At 41.7% G+C, this 25,323-nt stretch overlaps 1 protein-coding gene across 7 annotated transcripts in view; it reads left to right on the top strand.

The window, feature by feature from the left end:
* Positions 1-25,323, top strand: part of LOC144589475 (uncharacterized) — a 132,227-nt gene that overhangs the window by 104,037 nt on the left and 2,867 nt on the right. For 5 of the 7 annotated variants that reach the window (XR_013545602.1, XR_013545605.1, XR_013545601.1 and 2 more), the window contains one exon: positions 23,348-23,583. Coding sequence is in view for 2 of the 7 variants with exons in the window: in XM_078394156.1 (XP_078250282.1) it covers positions 23,348-23,441 (94 nt within the window). In the remaining 5 variants the exon portion in view is untranslated. Of the gene's footprint in view, positions 1-180; positions 352-23,347; positions 25,306-25,323 lie in introns of those variants that run through there. The other 2 variants (XM_078394156.1, XM_078394157.1) reach the window with 2 other exon arrangements.

Raw genomic sequence — 25,323 nt, 5'->3', positions numbered from 1 at the left:
CCATTGTTTTTATACCCTCTGAAAGATTTGTAAAGCAAAAAAATGAATCTTACTTCAAACAGATTGTCTTCAGCTGTTCAGTGAGAAGAAGCAATGTATTAACTAAACAGAAGCAGGGTGCTGAAAATGTGAGAGGAGGAGTTTATGGTAACAAAGTCAAACATTTTCTTACCATGGCAGGTTTTGTAGAAGGGACAGGAGCCAGCAGAAGGTCTAAGCCACCTAAGTTGCCCAAGGAGAGATCAGCGGAGAAGAGCACAGTCTTGTCAAGAGAAAGGAGTGGGACTCCTACCAAGATAAACTCTAGAGCTTTTTGAAACAGGTGAGAGAGGAAACACAAACAAACACAAACGCAGTCCCCTGCCTTTTAAAAAAAAAAAGGCACACAGCTTATAAGGCTGTTACTCTTTTCACAAGCATGAGCATGCAGTTAGAATGCAACTCTGTGAAATAACATTGAAACACTTTCGACAGACCTGATGTCTTTTCACTTATTGCTGCCACAGGGACACAGGCGATCAAATGTTAGGTGTTCAGAGGAGGTTGACAAAGGTTAGGAAGGCAAGATGAAGGATTGAATATATTTAGATTGGAGAACAAATGATCTAGAGATGGTATGGTAGTCATCTTAAAATAACTGAAGCACTGTTACATATTGTGACAAACCCAGACCTACTGGGATCTATCACACAGTTACTAAGCTGCCACCAACCATTCCCTATAATAAGTCACACAGACCAGGGATGGATTTTTAAACAACAAAAGAATAAGGTTTATTTTAAATACAAACAGGGTAAATAAAACAATCAGGTGAATAAAATAAAGTAACGTGGCTTATTCTCACACACACAAGCATACAGTTTGGTTCACCTAGAACCTTTAACTTAAAGCACAGACCCTGAACCCATCAGTTCTGGCTAACCAACAGACCCCTGAACCTTTCAGGTTGGTACTCTGACACACAGTAGTACCCTGTCAGACACACAGACTCCCACAACAGCTTCTTCTTCCCCAGCTGCTGCTTCGTCCCTCCCAGTGTCTCACAGTCTGTCTCAGCATCTCCTCTCTCACCACACAGGCATCACATATTTATACAGTACAGCCCCTCCTCCTGATGTCCCGCCTTCCACTCCCCATAGGATGGAACTTTCCCTCCAAACCCATGACAGACAGGTACATCAGTGCTGTTATGTAACACCTCCCCTCTTTATAAGTTGTTTTGTAGGGGGAAAGCTAACGTGCTTTTCACCAAAAAACAACCTGTATAAAATACACAACAACAGTTATACATACCATATTATACTTACTTAACCTTACACTCTAAGTTAAACCATAGCAATTATGCATTTAAACATTTACCATATACATTACATCAATTTACCTTTATTAATACCAACCAAATTCAAAACCAGGTACATTTTAACTTTTTGTTTTCATTATATACATATAGTCCATGTTCTTTCGCCGTCTTCAATCTTCAGGTCTTCTTGATAAGGCGTCAGCAACACAGTTCACTGACCCTCTGACCACCTTCACTTCAAAGTCATAGTCCTGTAAGTTCAAAGCCCACCTCATAAGTTTGCTATTGTGGGTTTTCATTGTCTTTAACCATTGCAATGGTGAATGGTCAGTACACAGAATAAAATGTCTTCCCCAGATGTAAGGCTTGGCCTTCTGGATCGCGTAGACTATGGCCAAACACTCCTTCTCCACGGTTGCCAAATGTCTCTCACCTTTTTGGAGTTTCCTACTCAGGTAGGACACTGGATGCTGGTCACCATTCTCATCCTCCTGGCACAGAACTGCTCCTACCCCGCTGTTAGACGCATCGGTGTAGATGATGAACTCCCGGTCGAAGTCTGGAGCCCGCAGCACAGGGTAGTTGATTAACGCCTCCTTCAACCTCTGGAACGCCGCCTCACAGTCGCTGGTCCACGGGATGCGGTCATCAGCCTTCTTCCTTGTCAGATCGGTCAGCGGAGCCGCAATCTCGCTAAACCTCGGGATGAACTTTCTGTAGTAGCCCACCAACCCAAGAAATGATTTGACTTTTTTCTTGGTGTTGGGTCTGGGCCAATCACGAACAGCTTCTATTTTGGCCTCCAGGGGTTTTATCATTCCTCCCCCTACCATGTGACCTAAGTATTTTATTTCTGGGCTACCCAGCTGACACTTGCTGGCCTTTACTGTTAGCCCTGCTGCACTTAACCTCTGCAGCACTAACTCCAGGTGTATCAGGTGATCTTCCCAGGTATTACTGAAGATCCCTATGTCGTCAATGTAGGCCACTGTAAAGTCACTGAGCCCTACCAAGGTCTGGTCCATCAGCCTTTGGAATGTGGCTGGTGCATTTCTGAGACCAAAGCTCAGGACTCGAAACTCATAGAGACCAAACGGGCTGCAAAAGGCAGTCTTTTCTTGATCCCTGGGATCAATTCTTAATTGCCAATATCCCTTTACCAGGTCCAATGATGAGATGAACCGACAACCCCCTATGGTTTCAATCAGGTTGTCTAGCCTGGGCATTGGGTAGGCATCAGGAGTGGTTACACGGTTTAATTTCCTGTAATCAACACAAAACCTAATGCTCCCATCAGGCTTGTCCACAAGGACTATCGGAGAGGACCAAGGACTAGAAGAGGGGACGATTATGTTCTCCCTCAGCATCTCGTCCAGCTCCTTCCGCACCTTGTCCCTATAGGGTCCCGTTACTCGGTATGGGGATACTGCCTGCGGGGGTGCATCCCCTGTGTGGATCCGATGCATCACTCCCTTCACTATCCCCGGCTTGTTGGAAAACACCTGCTGATATTTACTAAGCAGCATTTTTAGTTCTTGCTGCTGGTCTTGGGTGAGTGCAGGACTGATCTTTACCTCCTCTGGGTTGTATTTTACTTCCCCTCTACCCTCCCAGAAGGGTAATTCAGCTTCCTCACTCTCAGCTGCTTTTATCGCGAATAAAACCCTCTGTTCCCCTCTGTAGTAGGGTTTTAGGGCATTCACGTGAACCACCCTCCTTGCTTGGTTCTCCTCTTGCTCTATTAGGTAGTTCAGGTCTGACATCTTGGAAATGACCCTATATGGTCCTGCCCATTTGAGCTGCAGCTTATTCTCTCTGCAGGGCCTAAGCCAAAGCACCTCCTCCCCTGGGTCAAAGTGCCTCTCTCTAGCTTTGCGGTCATACCATGTTTTCTGTTTGATCTTCTGCGCTTGCAGGTTTTCTGCTGCCAGCTCTAGATTTCGCTTTAGGTCATTCATCAAGGTGTCTATGTAAGTCACAACGTCTTGTGGGTCATCCTGGGTGATCTGCTCCCAATTTTGTTTGATCAAATCAAGGGGCCCTTTCACCCTTCTCCCAAATAAAAGTTCGAATGGACTGAACCCGGTACTGGCTTGTGGCACTGATCGATAAGCAAACAAAAGGGATTGCAGCTTCTGGTCCCAATTGTTTGGATTCTCTGCCAAGTAAGCCCTTATCATGCGCATCAGAGTCCCATTGAACTTCTCAGTTAACCCATTACTTTCCGGATGATAGGCAGTGGTTTCCTTGTGCTTAATTCCACAGATTTGCCATAAGCGTTTCATGAGCTTTGATGTGAACGATGCGCCCAAATCTGTGATTATCTCTGAGGCAAATCCCATCCTGGACATGTACCCCACCAAAGCATCGGCCACTGTGTTAGTTTCAATGTTTGTCAAGGGTATGGCTTCAGGATACCTTGTGGCATGGTCCACAATTGTTAGTATGAACCTATTCCCCCTCTTTGTGGCCTTGGGCAAAGGTCCCACAATATCCACCCCTATGCATTTGAACGGAGTGTCAATCACAGGCAAAGGGCACAACTTTGCTTTGGTCCTGTCGCGGTTATTCCCCTGCCTTTGACACACATCACATTGTTTACAGAACTCCCTGATCTGCTTCCCTATGTCAGGCCAGTAGAAATTCTGTGTGATTCTCTGCTGTGTTTTGTTCACTCCTAAGTGTGCAGCAAACATGTCAGAGTGACCCCTTTGTAAGATCATGGGGCGATACTTTTCAGGTACCACTAGCTGACTCCTGATCCCATCTCCCCCTTTTGAGATATTCCTCAGGGTCTCTCTATACAGAATCCCCTTTTTCTCCAGAAATCTCACTGGGGTTTCAGGTGCTAGCTGGGCGTCAGTCACCTGTTCAAAACACTTTTGGAGAGTGGCGTCTGCCTTCTGCTCCTGTCCAAATCTGCTGTCTGTGGTTAAGGTTTCCACCACAGCTTCTGAACTCCCCTCTGCTTCCGTCTCTGGCTCATCATTACCCCCCTGAACTGTCCCTGTGGTGGCTTGTGAGCGTGTAATCACTAGCACCCGTTTCACATGTTCAGCCAGGTCATTTCCCACGAGCACGGCTGCTGGCAGAGTCGATGAAATTGCTAGGCGCCAAGCTCCCCTCCAGCCTTGAAAGTTGACAGGTACCTCAGCTACTGGCAGAGAGATTACCTGCCCCTCAATCCCTGCCACCTTCATGCTCTCATTTGGGATTATAAACTCCCTAGGGATGATATCTGGATGGCACAGGGTTACCTGGGAACAAGTGTCCCGCAGCCCCCTATACTGACGGTCAAGTATTCCTACGTCCACCCCTGCTGTCTCAAACAACTGAGAATCTGTTTTTATCAGCAAGCAGCGCTTTACCTCCACAAGAGGACCATTTTCCTCAGCCTGCTCAGCATAGGTAGCTGTTCCAGACTGAGTAGCCATGGCAACAGGCTCCCTCTGTGACACTGAGCCTTGCTCTTGCTGGACACAGAACACAGCTTTTGGCTTGGTCCCACTAGAATTCTGAGGCACCATTCCTTTTAGCTGCTTCAATTTCTCACACTCTGAGATCAGATGACCCTTTCCCTGACAGAAATAGCATTTTCTGGTGTATTTTGATTCTCTCTCCTCTTGTTTGGGTTTTCCCTCCAAATTCTGAGGGCTTGGTTTCATGCCTGAGGGCTTCCCTTCACCATGGGCCCCTCCCCCTTGCTGGCTTTTCCCTGGTCCCTGAGAGTACTTGCTGTAGGTTTCTTTGGGTTTACCTACAGATTTCCCCTCACCCAAGGGCTTTCTTATTTGGGAGATAAAATCTGCGATTTCTGCGGCTGCTGCCACAGATTTCGGTTTCCTTTCCCTCACCTGGAATTTCAATTCCCCATGCAGAACTGAATAGAACTGTTCCAGGGCTATCAAGTCTTTAAGCTGTTCATAGGTCTCTGTTCCCTCCTGCGACAGCCATTTCTCAAGCAGCCTCACCAATTGGGCCCCCACTTGGGTAAAAGTCTGTTCTGGCTTCTTGGTGAGGGACCTGAACCTTTGTCTCAGCTGCTCTGCATTTATCCCATGTCTTGCGAACACCAGTTTTTTAAACTCTGCAAAATCTTTCATCCGTTCCTCAGGCATCTCGGCATAAACCTCAGCCAGGCTACCACTGATTAAAGAACGCATGATGGTCATCTTCTCAGTTTCCCTCACTGAGAAGTCCACAAACGCTCTTTCCACTAAGGAAAAGAACACCTCAGGACAATCTCCCTTGTGGTACACAGGGAATTTCTTCAGGTCAGCTTTAGACAGTTGGCCTCCCTCAGAATCCCTATTGTTATTATTGTTCTGGTTCATCAGTTCCAGTTTTCTTAATTCAAACGCCATTTTCTCTCTCTCCAATCTTTCTTCTCTTTCCAATCTCTCTATTTCAAATTGCCTTTGTTTCTCTCTTTCCCTTTGCTCCATTTCAAATTGCCTTTCCCTTTCCTCCCTTCTTTCTCTCTCTAATCTTTCCTCCATTTCCCTCACCCTCAGCTCATGCTGTTGGGCTAGGAGTATTTTTCTGAGTTCTGGGTCCTGCTCTCCTGTGCTGTCACCTTGCACTGAGCCAAATTCCTCCTCAGAACCTTGGTCAATCTGGGGGTCTTTCACTTCACTCATTTCTGCTACTTGGCTTCGAGTCAAGGGCATAACCCCCCCCTCAGAACAGGCTGCTTTAAAAAGTCAAGCCTCAAAATAAAACGACCACTTTTTTCCTTTTTGCCTCAGAACCAGCTCTCCCCAGAGATTGCTGCTGTTCTTCAGCACTAAATTTGCAACAGTATCGAGTCAGAGCCTACCCCCCTCTGCTGGGCCTCTCAGCTGGCAAGCTAGCTCGCTGTTGCTACGCAGTTTTGCCTCAGCGTTTTCCCGCCAAAACTAGGCTGCCTCAGAGCACCTTAATCTAAGTCTCCCCAGTTGGCACGTTCTTCCACTAGCGCACCTCCCCGTGAGGTACACCTAGAAGATTACCTACGCGCCTCAGACTGTCCCTGACTAGACCCCCCTTGCTCTGGGCACACTTGCCAAGGCTTTGCTGGACCACTGGACAACTGGACCAGTCGTATCCCACACGCTGGACACCAATCAATGTGACAAACCCAGACCTACTGGGATCTATCACACAGTTACTAAGCTGCCACCAACCATTCCCTATAATAAGTCACACAGACCAGGGATGGACTTTTAAACAACAAAAGAATAAGGTTTATTTTAAATACAAACAGGGTAAATAAAACAATCAGGTGAATAAAATAAAGTAACGTGGCTTATTCTCACACACACAAGCATACAGTTTGGTTCACCTAGAACCTTTAACTTAAAGCACAGACCCTGAACCCATCAGTTCTGGCTAACCAACAGACCCCTGAACCTTTCAGGTTGGTACTCTGACACACAGTAGTACCCTGTCAGACACACAGACTCCCACAACAGCTTCTTCTTCCCCAGCTGCTGCTTCGTCCCTCCCAGTGTCTCACAGTCTGTCTCAGCATCTCCTCTCTCACCACACAGGCATCACATATTTATACAGTACAGCCCCTCCTCCTGATGTCCCGCCTTCCACTCCCCATAGGATGGAACTTTCCCTCCAAACCCATGACAGACAGGTACATCAGTGCTGTTATGTAACACATATGTAGCGAAGCAAGTTTGTTTTCTGTTGTACCAAAGAAACAAAATCTTAACCGCTGGGTTCAAATTACGAGAAAGGAGATCACAGTTAAATGTTAGAAAGAACATCCTGATAGCTGAAAGCTATTAAACACCATTCTCTGAAAGCCATGTTTGTAAACTATTAGAAGATAAAAATTTTCATTTATCTGGAGCAATTGCTAATTTTGTTGTTGCTATGAATACTGAATTCATCCAAGATAATTGAACCACTTTATCATGTCCAAATATTTTGTTTTACGCTGTTTTTCCGGAGCTTATAAGGGATGAAAGGGAAAGAAGGCTATTTAGTAGTGGAGCAGCCTGCCCTGGAACATAATGGGTTGTCTTTTGATAGAGACTCTAAAGCAAAAGCTGGATGGCTGCCTATGGGTGAGAGTTTCCTGCATTGGAAAGGATTCTACTAGACGATTTCTGAGATATTTTCCAACTTCATGACTAAATGATAATTTACCAAGATGTGTATGTAGTTTTGTCATCAGTGCATCCACTTCAGAGGACAAAGGCATGTCTTCCATCCAACTGCAGACTTACCCAAGTTTAAATCTGAACTCATTTTGGAAGTGTTGAAGAGGAGGTGGAAACCGCAGAGAGCTTGCTCATTAATATCAGGAAAGGGTGGGGAATGTTGAATGAGTTTGGTTAAGTGTTGTATGATTTTGCTGGAAGGGGTTTTTATCCACCCTGTTGTGGAGGGTGGAGTGGACCATAAATATGAATAAAATGCTCTTTTAAGTGGTGTGTCAGCAATGCCTGAATGTAATCACTAGCAAAGCAAACTGTTTGTTACCCTGTCAAGCCTTGTGCCATCCTTTATTCCACACCTGCACTGGTTTGGAAATGCAAAAGAATCTGGGAAGTGTTAAGATTCCTCTCATATATCCCCCTGGGCAAGATCCAAGTAGGCCTGTGCATAGTTTCTGCACCATACAGGAGAGCTGTGATTCTTGCCCTGAGATTTCCCATAGCAGCATATGTTTCTGGAAGATTGTCAGATCCTCTAGAACAGATTCCAATACAGGAAGAAGAGTTGCATTCAGAATGATACAGAGAACTCGAATGCACATGGATCACGTTTGTGCATTCATCAGAGATCTGTGGCCATTTGTGTGAATTGTGAATTAATGACAAGATAATGTGTCTCGTACACACAAGCATAATTAATGATATATTGAATGTTAACTAAGGCAATGACATTATTTAAACCAAGAAATACTGAATAGTCTTTCCTCCAGACTTCAATTTAGCAGTTAAAGCAGGGATCACTTGTGTCAGCCTCAGTGTGACATCTCCAGAGTGCAGATGAGGGGAAGAATGAGGTTGTAGAAGTATTTTAAAATACCTTTTGGAGAACATACTATGCTTTTGTGACCACAGGCAAATATTGTAATGTCTCCTAAGCTCTATTTTGCATGCTGAATCTTGTAAGAATTCTCTGTACCAGAAGAAAATACCATGATCTTTCTTACTAAAACAGAAAGAAAGAAAGAAAGAAAGAAAGAAAGAAAGAAAGAAAGAAAGAAAGAAAGAAAGAACCTTCAGTGAGTTGCAGCTGTAGAAGGAGTACAAAATATAACCAAGACTTGCAAATCCCCACCCCCCAATATCATTTATTGTATTCAATTTCACATTGGTCACATGCAAAAACATCAGAAGTCGTTGACTGTCAAATACTGGCTATTGTACTTTGTTTTCTATATCAGAATCACCTATCATACAATGATACAATTTCATATCAAATATAAAGTGCTGAATTAAATTGCTATTATGTGTTAAAAATATAGAAAATACTTATTGAATATTTAGAGATTAAAAGCAAAGCAGAAAGCAAAGTATGCTGCTTATATACCATCCCATAATGCTTAAAGCACTCTCTGGGTGGTTTACAATTTAATTATACGTACATGCTACACATTGCCCACCCACCAACCCCAGTGAGCTGGGCAGTCATGGAAAGCTGAGTAAACCTTGAAGCAGCAGTTTAACCACTGCACCATGAGGCTCCACTCTAGATTCCCAAGTAATATGCAAGAGAGTTTTGTAAAAATGTTTTAAGGGTAAACTTTTTTCAGCTTGAGCTCTCTGCTTTTATTCTTTGATGAACTCCACTATTCCAAAGAAATTTTGTTAGTATGAGAATATGACTTCAAAATAATGGAATCACAATAGTGCCCTATTCAGGTACTAGGTGATTTTAACAAACCTTTCAAAATTAAATGTTTGTTGAAGCAATTCTTATATTATTTCAATTATGTAATTGACATAGATTACATCCATTTTCAAATTAGAGAATCTATCTGGATTATTTAGCCAAGTTTTATAGGGTTGCATCTACAAATTCCCAACATGCACATTTCCTGTTTCTTTTCACCACGCTATGAGATCAGTTGGAAAATGACGGTTATTTGCTGGTGAAAATGTTGATCATAACAGTTACAATGTCGTCTCTGAAAGGGAAATTACAAAGTATGTATGCATCACAGAATAAACTTCACAGAAAACTATTTTTTTTTTTGCTCACACACGGGTGTGCCAGCGTCAGCACTCCTCCACCCCTTCATGCATGCACGCACCCGAAAGAGCATGGGGGGGGTGACCCGCCTTCCTCAGAGGCTTAGCCGGTCCGCAGTCCCCAACCTTAGATGTAATATATCTGGACTTCTGCAAAGGCTGTCATACAGAGGAGGGGCAGGATCTGTTCTCGATAATCCCAGAGTGCAGGACATGTAATAATGAGCTCAAGTTACAGGAAGCCAGATTTTGGCTGAATATCAGGAAAAATCTCTTAACTGTTAGAGCAGTACTATAATTGACCAATTACCTCAGGATATGAGGAGTGCTCCAGTGCTGGAGGCATTCGAGAGAAAATTGGACAAGCATCTGTCAGATCTGCTTTGATTTGGATTCTTGTGCTGAGCAGGGGTTTGGACTCCATGGCCTTACAGACTCCTTCCAACTCAATCATTCTGATTCTGTGTTAAGCAGCTCACTCTCTGAATGTCAGGGCTTCGCCACATTCAGGAACCAGAATGCATTACCCTCATATTTTGGAATGAAATTTGATCCAAAATGTAGCAGCCTCATTGTTAATTAGGGTCACATACACATGCCACAAACTTGTGACCTCCTTGAGGTCCAATGTCACTGGTACCTCCCAGGTAAAACTGAAAGTGGTATTGTTTATCTTTAAAGCCCTGAAGGGGTTTAGCACCAGGGTATTTGGAAGATCATCTTCTCTTTTGCATGCTTGCCTACCTGTTAAAACCATCCTGTATGTTCGAGACTGGTCTCACCTCTTCAATCTTCCTTTAATAGGAAGACACTTAATATGGATCCTGCATGCCACAACCTTTAGTTTGCAAGATAGAATTTTTTGGAAGTGATTAACACATAGGGTTGCGTGAAGTTGAAAACAATTTGACTGCAAGTAGCAATAACATATGGTTTGCTTCTTTAATAGTTTTCTATTTTTAAAGTAATTAAAATATGGATTTTTGTTGTGTTCTTTGTTTTTAGTTGCCATTTTGTTTTATATCATATTATATATCTTGAGGGAATTGCACATTTTTAATTGTTAAATTATTGACTTCATTGTAAGCTGCTTAGAACTCCTTAGTGTTAAAATGGGGAAAATGTGCTTCTTGTAGCTTTAAGTTGAACTTCGTATAATTTTCTGCCCAACAGTATATGCGTGTATCTGAAAGCAAAGTCAGCTGGGTTCATTGGAGCTTATCCCTAAATAAATATGCATAAGATTATGGTCCAAGGACACTTTTAATAGCTTAAAGCATTTCTCTAATTGCCTCCTACATACATGTTCAGTTACTTCATGCTGTGTGATCCTCTTAGCCACAGGCATTGGGAATTAACAGCCATTTTCCAGGTATGTTATTTACACCATATAGCTGTGGTCCACACATTCCCCTGCATTGCTTTCCAGCAATGGCTGGGGCCCTTTGCTCACCCCTCAGTAGCAGCCAGTCGGTTCATTTAGCATAGCCCTGACCCCCAGACATACCATATTACATGACCATATTAAATTGAAATCTCCTGTTTCCTCTAGGTCCTGCTCATACAAGTAACTGTTCTATTTTTCCCCATCCCATTGTTTCTTTGACATTACACCATGCAGAAAGAGTGACCAATTCTGAAAGTTATTTAGACCTCTGGGTAGTTTGGGCGGCATATAAATTGAATAAATTGAATAAATAAATAAATACATCCATTAATTTAAGAACTGGATTTAAGAATCAAGCCATATGCCACCTTAATAAATTAATGTGTTGATATTGCTCAGTGTGTTGAAACACCTGGCTGCAGAAGCAGGGGATGAGAATTCAAATTCCCACTCTGCCTCCCGGAAGAGGAGCCAACTGGGATCACCTGGAGGGTGTGCAGTGGTGCCTTGACTTACGACCGTAATCTGTTCCAGAAGATGGACGTAATTCGAAATGGTCGTAAGTTGAAGCACCATTTCCCATTGAAATGCATTGGAGCGCAATTAATCTGTTCTGCCAAAAAAAAGTATTAAGCACACAGCAAGCCCGGTCGGAAGGCACTGGGGCTTAAAAAAAAAACACCCAAAAATAAACAGCGAAGCAAGCTCTGTGAATGGGGCTTTTTAAAAAACAAAACAAAAAAAACACAAAATAAACATCAAAGCAAGCCCCGGCGCTGTGGCTGCAAAAAAAAGGAGAAAGAAAGAAATCACCAAAAAAAACAGAACACAGCACAGAAACATACCCCCCCCAGCCAAAAACCACACTGCAAAACCCACCCAGAACAGTTTTTAAAAAGCAGAAAACAGCAGCTTACCTTACAAGGCATCCCAAAGCCTCCCTGCAAACACACACAACACTCTCAGAAGCAGAAGGAGGCAGTCCCAAGCCTCCGATAACGACTGTTGAGGCGAAAGAGCTACAAAGAAGCAGCCCCGTCACCACCTACAGTTAGAAATTTGAATTTCCCGCCTTTCCCCCCTGCCTTTTTCTGTTCATAACTCGAAGCTCCGGTCACAAGTAGAAGCAAAATTTTGTGGCTGGAGCTGGTCGTAACTTGAAATGGTCGTGAGTAGGGTTGGTCGTAAGTTGCGGCACCACTGTTTCTGGCTGATGAGGCTAGGTGCTTGCCAGCTATGCGTTCTGGACCAAGCTGCACAGATCCAGAGTGCCATCAAAGAGGGACTGGTAAACCACTTCTGAGTACTTCATATCTAGAAAACCCTGGGAGTGTCACTATAAATTGGAAATGGCTTGATGAACTTCATTATTATGCTTAGTAGTTTTGTTGTTACTTGAACTTTTGTGGTATACAATCCGCTTCACCTGATGTGATAGAAATGCTGCCAGAAATCGAGTCCCTACCAGGGCCAGTTGTGACCTTAAGGATGCTTTCTCTGTTTCAGGGAGTGTGGGGTGTTTATCCAATTAGTAGATTCAGCTAGGGAACCAGGATGGATGCTGGACTCAGTATTAATTCAAGAACTAGTAGTCATAGTCCCGGCAAGTAGGAGGAATAATTGAGTTGGCCAGGCAGAATTAGAAAACAAAGCACCAGAGGTTGGAAGTTTGATTCATCACTGGGCCTCCCCCGAGAAGATTCAGCTTGTTGATTGGGGCAAGCTGCATGGCTCCCAGCCGTCCCAGACATAAGGGATTGGTAAACAACTTCTGAGTATTCTATGCATAGAAATTTCTGGAAAAGGGATGCCAACTTGCCCCAAGTTAGAATGAACTTGACAGCATGTAGTTAATACATTTTAAAACTAATCTTCATAGCCTTCTCTCAAACGTGGGGTACTTGGAAAAGGACCTCCTCTTCTCATGATCTTTGGGCATGGGTAAAATATATCAAGGAAGAGGTGTTTACCATATGTACTTTATCCATGCTTTAATATTGCCAACAGTGATCCTCCTAGTTTCCCTTCCATCAGAATTCCCAAACCATGTTGGGCTTTATAGATTGTTTATTTTACAGCAGGGTACTGTGGTCTACCAGGACCTTGGTACCAGCCGCCTAGAGTGGTCGAAATGACTAGATAGGCGGGGTATAAATACAATAAATAAATAATAAATAAATAATCTCATACGGCAGAGGTGAGAATAGGAGACAAATAATGAGTGGAGATGTTATAATGTTTGCTCATAGCAATAAATGATAATGGGTACTTTAAAAAACTTTCTCAAATCAATGTATATTTGTTTTAAGTGCAGGACAGACTAATAACTTCTGAAACTCATAAAATGTACAGTAGGTTCCAGATATTATATTATACAGTGGGACCTTGACTTACGGACGTCCCTACCTACGAACATTTCAACTTACAAACGGCTCCGTTTGCAAAAATTGGCATCAACTTGCAAACAGAGCCTTGACCTATGAAAGAAAAAAGACAAGGGAAAAGGGTGGGAAATTTCCTGCCTTTTTGCCTTCAGAGGTTGAGGCTCCATTCGCAAGTCTATTCCAGTTGTTGCGAACAGAGCGATCGCCGCCTTCGGAGATCTCAAAGGGCTTCCTCTGATGTCGAGGGGGAAAGCCCTTGGAGACCTCCAAAGGCACAGATTGCCAGGTCTCCCAGGTCTTGCCCGCCACCATGGGAGACCTCCCTGGGGGTCCCCGCCGCCGCAGTCGGCGCTTTCAGAGGTCTCCAAGGGCTTTCCCCTGACATCGGAGGAAGCCCTTTGAGATCTCCGAAGGCAAAAAGGCAGGGGAAAAGGGCTGGAAATTCGAATTTCCCATGCAGTCTTTGTTATACTTCTCTATCAAGTGCTCTAATTTCAAGCACTGTGTAAAGATGGAATGACCAACCCTAAACCCTGTTTGTTCATCTGTTAAGGTACTTTCCTGTTCCAGCCAGTATTCCCATATTTTAACATGTGAACTAAATGAATGCAGGCTTGACCACCATCATCTAGCGAGCTCTTCACTGAAGATTTCTTGCACTCTGGCAGGGAAAGTATGCCTGTCATGGAATAGAGGGCAGATGTTATCCCTGTGCACAGCTCTACCCTGTTTGTTATGTTCTAGAATATTTCTTAGATGTACATTTGTATGGATATCCAATGCCAAAAGCAGGTTAGGCTAAGGAGAAATAAGATTACATTGGAAAACATTAAATCAAAACCTTTCTGAAGATTATTGAATTTTATTTAATAAAATGTGCTAACTAAAGAGTTGGGCTTTTTGAAAATATATTTCTAAATATCTTATGACATTAATATTATTCAGGAACAGAAGACGTTAGAATAGTATATCTATGCCTCTCAAGTGCAATAAGATTGATAATATTTCTCCTTTTGAGTCTTTATAACTGTCATTATTTGAGTAACTGCCCAACTTTTGAGAAGATGCCCAACTTTTGTATACCAATGGTGTGTACAATTTATATTGGGTTTGCTTTGGCTCTCAAATTTTAACATTTGTAACAAAAGCATTTTTTTCTTAATAATAAAATTCCTTAAACCTTAGGTGCTCCTAGACCTCCAAGGTCTGAGCTCTGGGAATTTTTTATAGAAATTAATTCATTTGAGTAGCTAGCTATTGAAACATCATACACTCCACCCAAATTGTAGTTGGCTGTTGGCTACATTTTCAAAAGAAGCCTACCTTAAAAAAATTAGAAACTGAGATATGGGGAGCAAGTTTACATAAAATGCTCCAAAAACTGTTTAACCCTACCCTACCAACAAGCAAGTGTTATTCAGTACATGATTTTTTTTTTATTACAGTGTTATCAGTCATAATGTTCTGGTGATAACTTTACTGTCAGAGCATCAGAGAAGGGGAGGGGAGAGGGGCACACCAGGGAAAGCTCTCCAGCTGACTTTTGCTTTGCCATAGCAAGCAGAAAGGAGGCTGGCTGAAACATGACAGGCGAAACAAAGCTTGTTTCTTTATTTTTCCTCCCCATGAGTTAGTTTATGTGGCTCAACCTTCAGGAGCCATTGTCCGAGACTTTGTAACTGCAGAAGGTATTAGACCCCTTAACACTCTTTCAGGTTAGCTCTGGATCAGCTAACAAAAGGTTCGCTTAAGGCTAAGTTCATGATTCCTAAAAGCAAAATAAGTACAGATACAGCTAGCCTGACTAGACAGATTAGGAGGTGCCGGGCAGAGATAGTGCCCCTGCTTGGCTTATGCAAGGTTGCAGATTCCATGCCCAGCATCTGCAGTTCAGGATTCCCCAGCAACAGGGCTAAAAAAAGAATCCTGCTTGGGACTTTGGAGAGCCAGTGCCTGTCAGAACGGGCAGCATTGGGCCAGATGACTGACCAATCACCTGACAGCAAACACCTTCCTGCTGTTTTCACAAGTGGAACAGGAGAGCAGGAGAGGGCAACTATGTGTATTCATAACACATTTGAACAGATTTCATGTCTAAACAGCTTTTTTGCTGAGGTAGCACCTTCTGCCTTCTATACCTCATTGCTCCTCATTTGTTTGCAAGATTGGCTTGTGACACCTAGCGGTCGTTGTGGAGGTAGCACTGAATGACATACTGTCTTAATTACTGGAAAGTAAACATTATAGACTGGAAAATATTATTCACAATGCTTTATGAATGTTCAGGAGCTGGTATAGTATAGACTTGAGTTACTTGCCTGTCCGGAAATCTTCAGTTGCAGTCCTGCCTCTAGCTGACCTTAGGTAAACTGCCTTTCCTTGTCTTCAGCCTCTTCTATACAGAAGGGCTTAATCATATTTGCTTCACTTGTGGCATGCTAGGCACCTAGAGTGCAGGACCTTGATCTACAGGTAACCAACATGTTGCTTAAAGGCACACTCCATTGGTGAAAAGGTCAGAAATGTTTAGTGTTTATTTCCTTTTTGTTTACTGTTGTAGACAAAGATAATAAGCCCTAAAAGTTTCTGACATTATCTGCTAAAATAAGGTGACAGAAGCTTAAATTAACTTTGCTGGATTTCTTGATTTCAGTTTGAATTATACAGGTTTGAACTTACGTCATCATATTGGGTTTTAAATATATTTCTACTTATTTATATAGCACCAACATCTTACATAGAGCTTACTGAGGAAATAAGAAAGAGGGGAAGAGCAGGAAGAAACAAAATATGTCAACTTCAAGAAACTAGTAGGCTGTTTTTTTCCTTGACAAGAATAAATCTAGGGTGCACCTCAAATAGGACATCTATACTTATTCAATGTTATTTTGTTTTGTTTTATTTTATTGTGGGGGATAGTTTCATATATAGAGAAACTATCCCATGAAACTGATGGTTTGGTATGGCTGATTTAAAGGAAACGTGAATAGATGGGAAAGAATCTCATTCATCTTTCTTGGTTTTCTCTCCCACCTTTAATTAGTCTAAAATATACCAAGTCACAGCAAATGAAGCAGAAGGAATTTGACAATTAAAACACTAAGTTTAGGGACTTAGAAAGTTATCTAAAAAAAGATTTCTCCCACTATATCATGCCTAGTAGAGAAGGCTAAATCACAGGAAAGCTTTTTTTAGAGTTCCTCAGGAGAAGCCTTTGCTTGTAACATCCCTAATGTCATTTAGCAGCATGCAGGGAGGGGGAAGGGGGCTTAGGTATGAGCCCCAAGCAGGTGGGAGTTCAGACTCTGTGTTGCTTATGGACAGCTATGCTCATGGAATCTTCTCCTCTTCCTCGAGATTCACTCTTTTGTGTACAAACTCAATACAACGAAGCTGTGATCACTGGCTTTATCCCTCTTATCCCTCTCAATGCAAGTGTATTTACAGAGCAGTTCTGGGGGCAGCTTCTGAACAGGAAACCCTGCCAAATGTAGAAGAGTGAAGAAAGGCTTCCATTCAAAGCGAGTCTCAATTTTTCAGTGTTTTTCTTAGTGGATCATCAGAACTGTTCCCTTGTTGCTTTCACTTATGTAAAATTCGAGCCTCCCGTGAAAGCATTGTGAATAATTAACACTGAGAATTCTGTAGAACACAATGCTAGTAGCAATCTGCTTGTTTTCTGACACCTCGAAGCCTTCCTTTCACTCCTCTAATGAAGACTTAACCACATAAAGTGTTCTCTTTTTCTGTTGCTTAAAGGCACACACAGGCACACTGCAAGGGCTATTTAAGAGCAGCAGAATATTACCAAAGGCAAACTGAAAACAACATTGGGTGTGCAACTTGAGCTCAAACTAGATGAGATGCTTAGCTCACATTTAGAAGCTGACAGCATGTTTGCCTTCCACAGCAAGATTCCCTCTCAGACCTAACCTATCAGACTTACATGTTTATCTTCCAATGACCACTCACAAATCAAAGCAAGTTAATGTGCAAGATACATAGGTGAGAAAACTTGTGCTAGGAGAAATACAGATCTCTTTGTTGAGTATTTTGATTATAACGTGTATTCTCATAACATTTGCAGAGTAATTCTGCAGAGTAATTAAGTCTCAATTCTTGATATCCACACCTGAATACAGTCAGTACAGTGACTCAGGTAAAATCAGCCATTTTACATTTAAATATACAACATTTATATTTAATACATATTGACATCAAAATCTCCACACTCTTATCACTTAAAGGAGCTTCACTTCTATTATTTACATCCCCAAATCCTGCATTTGACATGTTACTTCATCCTGCTATAGACTATGTTAATATTCTGCCTATGACAACAAGCGCATTGCATTAGCTAAGTGTATTTGGTGGTGAGAACTCATTACATTTGGAAACAACACCCATGTGATTAGCAGTTCTAAGTCAGCAATCAAATGTACCTTTGCTGGGCAGTGATTTCCACTAATTGCAGTTTGGCTTCTTTCTTAGTTAACTTGCAGAGAATTGAACTTGGAATTTATAATACATCTATGTAACAAGCTGATTCATGACAGAATAAACCATAAGCAAATAATGGATATTATTTTTTTTCAAAAAAGCATAATCTTTCTCATAGCCATTGGCCTTATTGTCCATTTATTTCTTTTCTTTGTCAAACTGCTCTTGAATCCTTACATGAAATTGTCACTATTATTTTTTCTTCTTTAATACCCTCTTCTATTTTCTTATTAACTTGGAACAGTGGCTTAGCACCAACTACTGATCCTCAACTCTTTATTTGAGAGACGTCATTGTCTCCCACTGAGATCACAGAAACACATTTTAGCTTGAGTTCTTCCTACATCTGCTACAATTAGCTGTGTATGCCACATTTCACCACCGTCAGACATGAGCATAAAGCCCAATGGCATTAATGCAGCAAAGCAGTGGCATAGCATGGGTTGCCAGCACCTGGGGCAAGGCAAGTATTGTGCCCGCTTGACCTCAGCCCCCATGCACCGGGGTGTGTCCACCATGTGTCCCTCTCCCTTCAGCCACCAAAGGGAAGGGTCAGGCAGAGGCTTGGGTTGTGGCAGCCCCTTCCATGCAAGCATTTAGTGGCCAACAGTAGCTGGCCCCCTGGGTGGAGTCCACAGGCCTGCTGTGCCTCCTGGGTCCAGGGGCGTTGGCTGCCTTAATGCTCTTTCCATGCAACAGGCGGAGGGAGGCAGCTGCCTCAGTCAGCAGATTTTGGGAGGCAGCTGCATGGTGTCTCTGGCCAGGGCCATGCCTGCATTGCCTTCAGTGCACTCAAAAATGGCTTAATCTAACTAAATAACTGTTCTGAATTCAGACCTGGATTCCATACTAGTTGCTATGGTTGGTGACCTTTAGTGGAAGAAAGCCTGGGAGGAGGGGCAGTGCTACCTGCGGGACACCTGGCAGCCTCTTAGTGGCATTTGATCTCATTAGCCACCAGCTATTGTTCACCCAGTAGCAGGAGCTAGGAAAGGGATGACCTGCAAGGGTGTAGTCTCTATTCCGGTGTGCCATTTGTGGAAATTCCCTTTCCAGCTGATTGTCCATCTGCCCCAGAGTTCAATTGTTCAGACTCAAATCGAAGATCTAATTATATGTTCATTCTGGTGCACCTTGTGATGAATGTGCTTGGTGTGTTCATATTTATCAGTGTTGCTCTCTAGTGCTAGCTACTGTCATGTTAAAGGATTTCCATGTGTTCTACTTTACGGCAGTGCGTACTTTGTGTTACTAGTTGCCCTATGATCCAGCTCATATAAATAAATACATAAATAGCATTGCCTTTTTCTCTAGCATCATTTTAGTATTTTGAGTAGATCTTTTCACAAGTACTAAGGCACACTATAGCCCACCATTTTTAATTTTTTTTAAAAAAAAAAAGATGAAAGTAGTGCCTAAATCAGAAATGCTTTATTAGGAATTAAAGATTTTTTTCTTTTTTTTAATGATCAAAGAAGTACTGATTTCATGCACAAGATTTAAAAAACCTTACATTGGGTGAGTTCTTTTTTTTTTTCTGATCATACTGTGCTAGACAGTAGGTTTAGCATGGGGGCTGAGGTTTGGTATGAACATTTGATGTATCCTCACTACTATTTTCTGAACTCACTGAAAATTCAAATGCCTCCCTCTCCTCCTTGAATGGAGTCTACATTCTAACAGATTACAGTATATAACATCTGGTTCTTGGTGTTATAGGTTTGCCAAAAAACTTTATGGGGCTTTTTTTTAAATTTGAAAATACATCGTTGACAGTGACCAAATACTAACTCAGGGGCACAACGTAATAGCTTTGTTGAAACATTTTTGTCTTATCTTAGGTGTGTTACATGGCAGGTAGATGAAACTTAGTGACACAGGTTATAATGTTGCAGATGATAATATCACAGAATGTTTACCTTGCACATGTAATTGTGTGTGAGTTCTGGGCAAAGCATGATTCTAGAGGACCTAATTGTTGTGTCCTCATGCTTAGGGGATAAAGAACTGTGTGCTCAGAATTGTTTTGTGTGGCTAGAACATGGTAGGATGTACCAAAGAAAAGGCTCCATATCTCTCAGTACAGAGAGTCAACTACAGTCCTACCAATAGTGTCAAACAATATTTAAGGACATAATTAGAAAAGAAAAGTTTTAGAAGAGGTAGCTATGTTAGTCTGTACTAGCGTATCAGGCAAAAAAAATAAAATAAAAAATAAAGACGACAAAAACATTGTGGCACCTTAAAGACTAACTGCTATACAGTATTTTAATGTAAACTTTTGTGGACAGTCCACTCCCTCAAACTTAAGACATAAGAGTTAGAAAAAAAGAGTTTCTTAAGTGCTGAACAACATCTTGATTTTTCAGCACAGGCCTTTCACGCCTCCCATAATTTGCAAATTTAACTTACTTTGTTTTGTGATTAGGAGATAAACGTACTGTAGTCAACATTTTCTAGTATGATTGGTCATAGCCAAAGCTCTGTCAGAATCAAATCTTTGGAACATTAACATGATTTCAGCTTCTAGTGATGTGTGCCTGCAACGTATAATCTGACTCCTAGTTTCCACATGGGAACAGCAATGATTGGGCAGTACTTAGTGCCAGTCTGGAAGTGCCTGTAGTCAAGAGGTGAACCCTCTCTTACAGCTTCTTCTTCTTCTTCTTTATTTTTATTATTTCTTTATTTAATTATTTATTTATTTGTCTATAGGGAGGCATCTTTCAGAGTCTGCCCAGGGAGATCTTAGCGACCTTGAACACAGTGATAAATGTGTTTGCCAGATGTTTGAATGGGTCACATACCATTTATTTATTTATTTATTTATTTATTTATTTATTTATTTATTTATTTATTTATTTATTTATTTATTTATTTATTTATTGGACTTATATACCGCCCCATAGCGCTACAAGCACTCTCCGGGCGGTTTACAATTTAAATTATACAGGCTACACATTGCCCCCCCAGCAAGCTGGGTACTCATTTTACCGACCTCGGAAGGATGGAAGGCTGAGTCAACCTTGAGCCGGCTACCTGGGATTTGAACCCCAGGTCGTGAGCACAGTTTTAGCTGCAGTACAGCGTTTTAACCACTGCGCCACGAGGCCTCCACTTTTAAAAAAATTAATAAATGTTACTAGTTCACAGAGCAATATTATGCCTCCCTACTTATTCAACCTTTCTTCTAGAACTTAGAAAAAGTTATTGGGGACGGGAATTCCCGGCCAGCATGTGGTCTTGCTACCTGAGGAATTAATTATATGACCAATACTTTAAAAATTGACTTTTCCTGGCTCTGATCTTGCTCTAGATTAACCCAGAAGGCAGAGGACACTGCAGCAACTGTACACACAACAGAAGGCTGGGCATATGCCTTTTCCTGTTGCAATAAAAGATATTAGGGGAGCTCAGTTAGCTTCAAAATGGGGAAAGAAGGAGGGGGAAGACAGTTCCCCTCATGCTGTAATTTCTGCGAAAACAACCCTGCTGGAGAATGCTCTTCATCCAGAAATGAAAGTTGCTACTAGTCAGATCTTTTTCAAACAGAATGCTTGCTGTCAACTGCGTCTTTATGTGTTTGATCATTACTAAGTTCCATATCCTGGCAGTTGTTAGCTTCTGGATTGTATATCTAGACTCTCTTGCCTTAAAACTGTCAACTTTCCTGTTACATAACAGCAGGAATTGGCTTGCTGCCTTTTAAGGAGAGACTGGTAAGGTATTTACTAGCTTCAGTTCCAGTCTTCTGAAGAGCAAGGGCGTTGTTCACTTAGCACTGAAGCAGCTGGAAATGGGGTGGGAAGCAAAGAATCAGCTTTCGTACTGCGGATGGACTCTGTACATGCCATTCTGGCTTATTAAGCAACATTTTAACAAGTTAAGATAGATTTACAAGCGCTTAAAAACCCCCCGAAGTAATTTGTGTTCACCCTTAAGCAAAATGTTTCATAACAGCCACATTAACTTTAATGTAACCAAGCATTTTTACTGTTGACAACCACAGAACAATCGGGGTTAAAACTAAGAGTTTGTAGTTAATATTTATGATGGAGTGTATGACTCACCTGTGAAGCAATTAAGTAGTGCTTTTTACTGGCATAGTATTTGAGATAAAGGATTCCTCTTCTGAATACTCCTGGATGAATTTCTTACAATGTTTCTGCATGCTGTTTTCAACACTGTTCTTTCTCAACATGATGCATTACTCTGCTGACCATTCTGCACTGTTAAGATTATTTTCCTGAAGATCACTATATATTTAAGAGAGATAATATGTATAATACATACAGTATTCACTATTAGTCCCATGTCAACACATCATCGGGAATAAGTAGAAGAAAAACTAAATAACAAAGGAGTAGGGAGAAAGTGTGTCTTTTCCCAAGCATGGAAAGGACACTTCATGCCAGCTCACCCCAAACCCCACGTGTGGGCATAGTTACAGCGGTGCCTCACATAGCGACATTAATCCGTGCAGCAAAAATCGCTGCTAAGCAATTTTGTCGCTATGCGATTTTAAAAAGCCCATAGAAAGGCATTGAAACCCCTTCAGTGCATTCCTATGGGCTTAAAACTCACCTTAAAGCGAAGATCCTCCATACGGTGGCCATTTTCGCTGCCTCTAAAGCGAGGAAGCCGCGCGAAAACACAGCATGCGGCCATTTTTTTTTACCCGGCAGCCATTTTGAAACCACCAGTCAGCTGTTAAAAAATCATCGCTTTACGATGATCGGTAAGCGAAACAGGGAACCGATCATCGCAAAACAAAACAAAAATCATAGGAAACATTGCAAAAAATTAATCGCTATGCGGTTTCGTCGCTAAACGGAGCACCCATTAAGCGAGTCACCATTGTATATGTATTTTGGATAACTAGGTAACATAAAGTTGCTGCTCTCGGCATTTCCTTATACCTTGTGTACATCACTGTGGTAGCACCTGGAAGGCATCAGGAAATATTTAGTATAATGACATCGGAGGTGTAGATATGGCTCAACCATTTTGATGTGGGCCATATGGTCCCCTAGGGGCCCCTGGAACATTTGAAGGGGGACACAGTCTGGAAGAATCTTCAGACACCACCTTATAAAAGGTTTGTTATGTGACTTAGGCAATCTTGATTCAATCTATATTTCTTTCACATTGTGTTTATGGCCGTGGCCAAAAAAAGATTGAGAGTGGCTCCTAGATGACATAAGGCTGAGTGGGGAGGAGATATGATCTGTGGCTACACATTTTCAGAAGCAGCACAATGTTTCTGATAGAATGTAGTTCTGCCACATAAATAGCTTCCCCTTTTTTAAATGATGTTCTTAATAGTATACATATACATCTGAAAGGTGGCTCCTCCACCAAAATCCTCATTCTTTTAAGCAGCACACAGCTGGATCCTATGCCTATTTACTCACATTATATCCTAAGTGAATTCAGTAGGGCTTTCCCCTACTTTATATACAGATTGCATTTTATTAGTATTGCTTACCACTCTCTGTGTTAAGTTGGCTATAGATTAAATTTGTCCTACATAAACCATGTTCTGTTTATAAATGTGAAGAAATGTGTCTTTCAGATTAACTGTATGCATTCAAGTACATGTCTGCACAGCCAGAAGATACTGGATTATTAATCCCCAAGGATTTAACAGAAATTTGGAGTGCTTCTGACCCCTGGCAACCCAGTGCAAAGTGCACCCAGCAATCAATATTGAGAAAGAGGTCTCATCCATATTCCTTCAGGACCGATGGTATTTTATGCTCAAGAATGGAGCACAACACCTCCAGCATTTGAAAGAAGGCTAAAGGAAAGGTATGGATACTTCCTGCAAAAATCAGTTTTTAAGTCAGTCTCGATGTGCAATGTGGTGACATCTTCCTATAGTAAATCAAGTTCAACACCTCCACCTTTCTGGATTTGCCGAGTTGCTGCTCTCTATAAAGATGAAGGGAGTATTAGATATTGTTAATTATTCTTTCAGTCTCTTCCTTGGTGCCAGAATTTATAAATTATTGCCTTGTCTTTGAAACATTGACAGCCTCCAAATTCAAAAATAAGAGCAGAAGCAAAGCTCAAGTTCAGTTGATACATGCTTCAGAAAGAAAAGGATGGTTCCTGGTGCAGATGAGAAGAAAGGAGAAATGCCTCCATCTTCTGAATCTGCAAAATCCAAGATCTGAAATGGGAAGTCAAAGTCTCTTCTCTCCATATGCATCTGCAGTCAATTTAAGGGCCAGTTTGCTCATGAATGTGACTGATCATCTGGATGTATTAGCCCCTGTCAAATGCCCACCAAAGCAGATGTTTCATTACAGCACTTGATGATCATATTTTCCAAGCAATACAGGTCTGACAGTTTCTTTGTGTTTGGGTGAGAAGTGATTAAACTGATGAAGCAAGGAGTCCAGTTCTGGGATTTTCCCCTGCCTGGTGTCTCTTTGTGAATGATAGTGATCAAGAGAGGGTATCCTGTAGATGATCTTGACTGCTGACAACATTCAGGCTGCCCTTTGCTGTGTAAACGTGGCATCTTTTTTCCTGCTGGCAGCACAGGCACAATATTTGTGTAGCAATATCAGTCCATGATGAAGCAAAGATGTGAGTAGGTGCAACACCCTTGAAGGAGAAACACACATACCCTTAAACCTCTTGGTTACATGAATTTTGCCTTGCCTGCTCTGCAGAATGCATACTAGAAAGCTATCTTCCAATTTCCAAACTCTTGCTCTACAAACGTTACAGGTGTTAAAGCTGGGAGTTAGCAAAGACTGTCACTTGAAAATAAGGTCCAAATTATCCATACTATATAAAAGATGGACAGTGAAGAAAGACAGGGGAGTGGGAAATCAACTAATCTGAAACATGGTGTTGGAGGTGAGCCTTAAAGGTACCACAGACCACCATAAAAGCAAATAAGTGGGGTGCTCATTCAAGTCTGAAGTCTCACTAGAGCAAAAATGAGTAAGCTGAGAGTATGTATTCTCGAAGGCTGAGAGTATGTTACCCTTGCACATATAATGAGAATGCAGAACCGACCAGAAAAGACAATGTTGCTGGGGAAAGTGATGTGTGTGAGAAGCAGTAGGAAAAGAGAAAGACCTAGCATGAGATGGATTGATTCAACAAAAGAATTAATAGCTGTAAGTTTGCAAGACACAAAACTGTCTTTTACTGGAAAAGCCAGTTTTGCTGGGGGCGGGCAGTAGGAAGAGAGAATGACCTAACACGAGATGCTGTTAGTTTGCAAGATGTGAGCAGAGTTGTTAATGATAGAATATTTTGGGAAATTATTAACGCATATCATCACCACACATCAGAAGTGACTTGATGGCACATAACATCTTTGGAGATTTTAAAAAAAATATTATCATTAAAAACAGTATAATGGCAAGATGGGTGGAATGAAGATTATGACAGGATATAGGCACCAAAGCTCTGTTAACATCAAGTAAGTCCATCCCCAGCCAGGTTAAATAATTGAGTTTCTAACTTTTTATTCAGAGCATCAATAGCATACAAATGCACATCCAAAAACAATGACTAATTAGTCTT

Source organism: Pogona vitticeps, chromosome 5, assembly GCF_051106095.1.
Source record: "Pogona vitticeps strain Pit_001003342236 chromosome 5, PviZW2.1, whole genome shotgun sequence".
NCBI lineage: Eukaryota > Metazoa > Chordata > Lepidosauria > Squamata > Agamidae > Pogona > Pogona vitticeps.
Note: the sequence above shows the minus strand (reverse complement) of the source record. Positions and strands in the feature narration are given on the sequence as shown.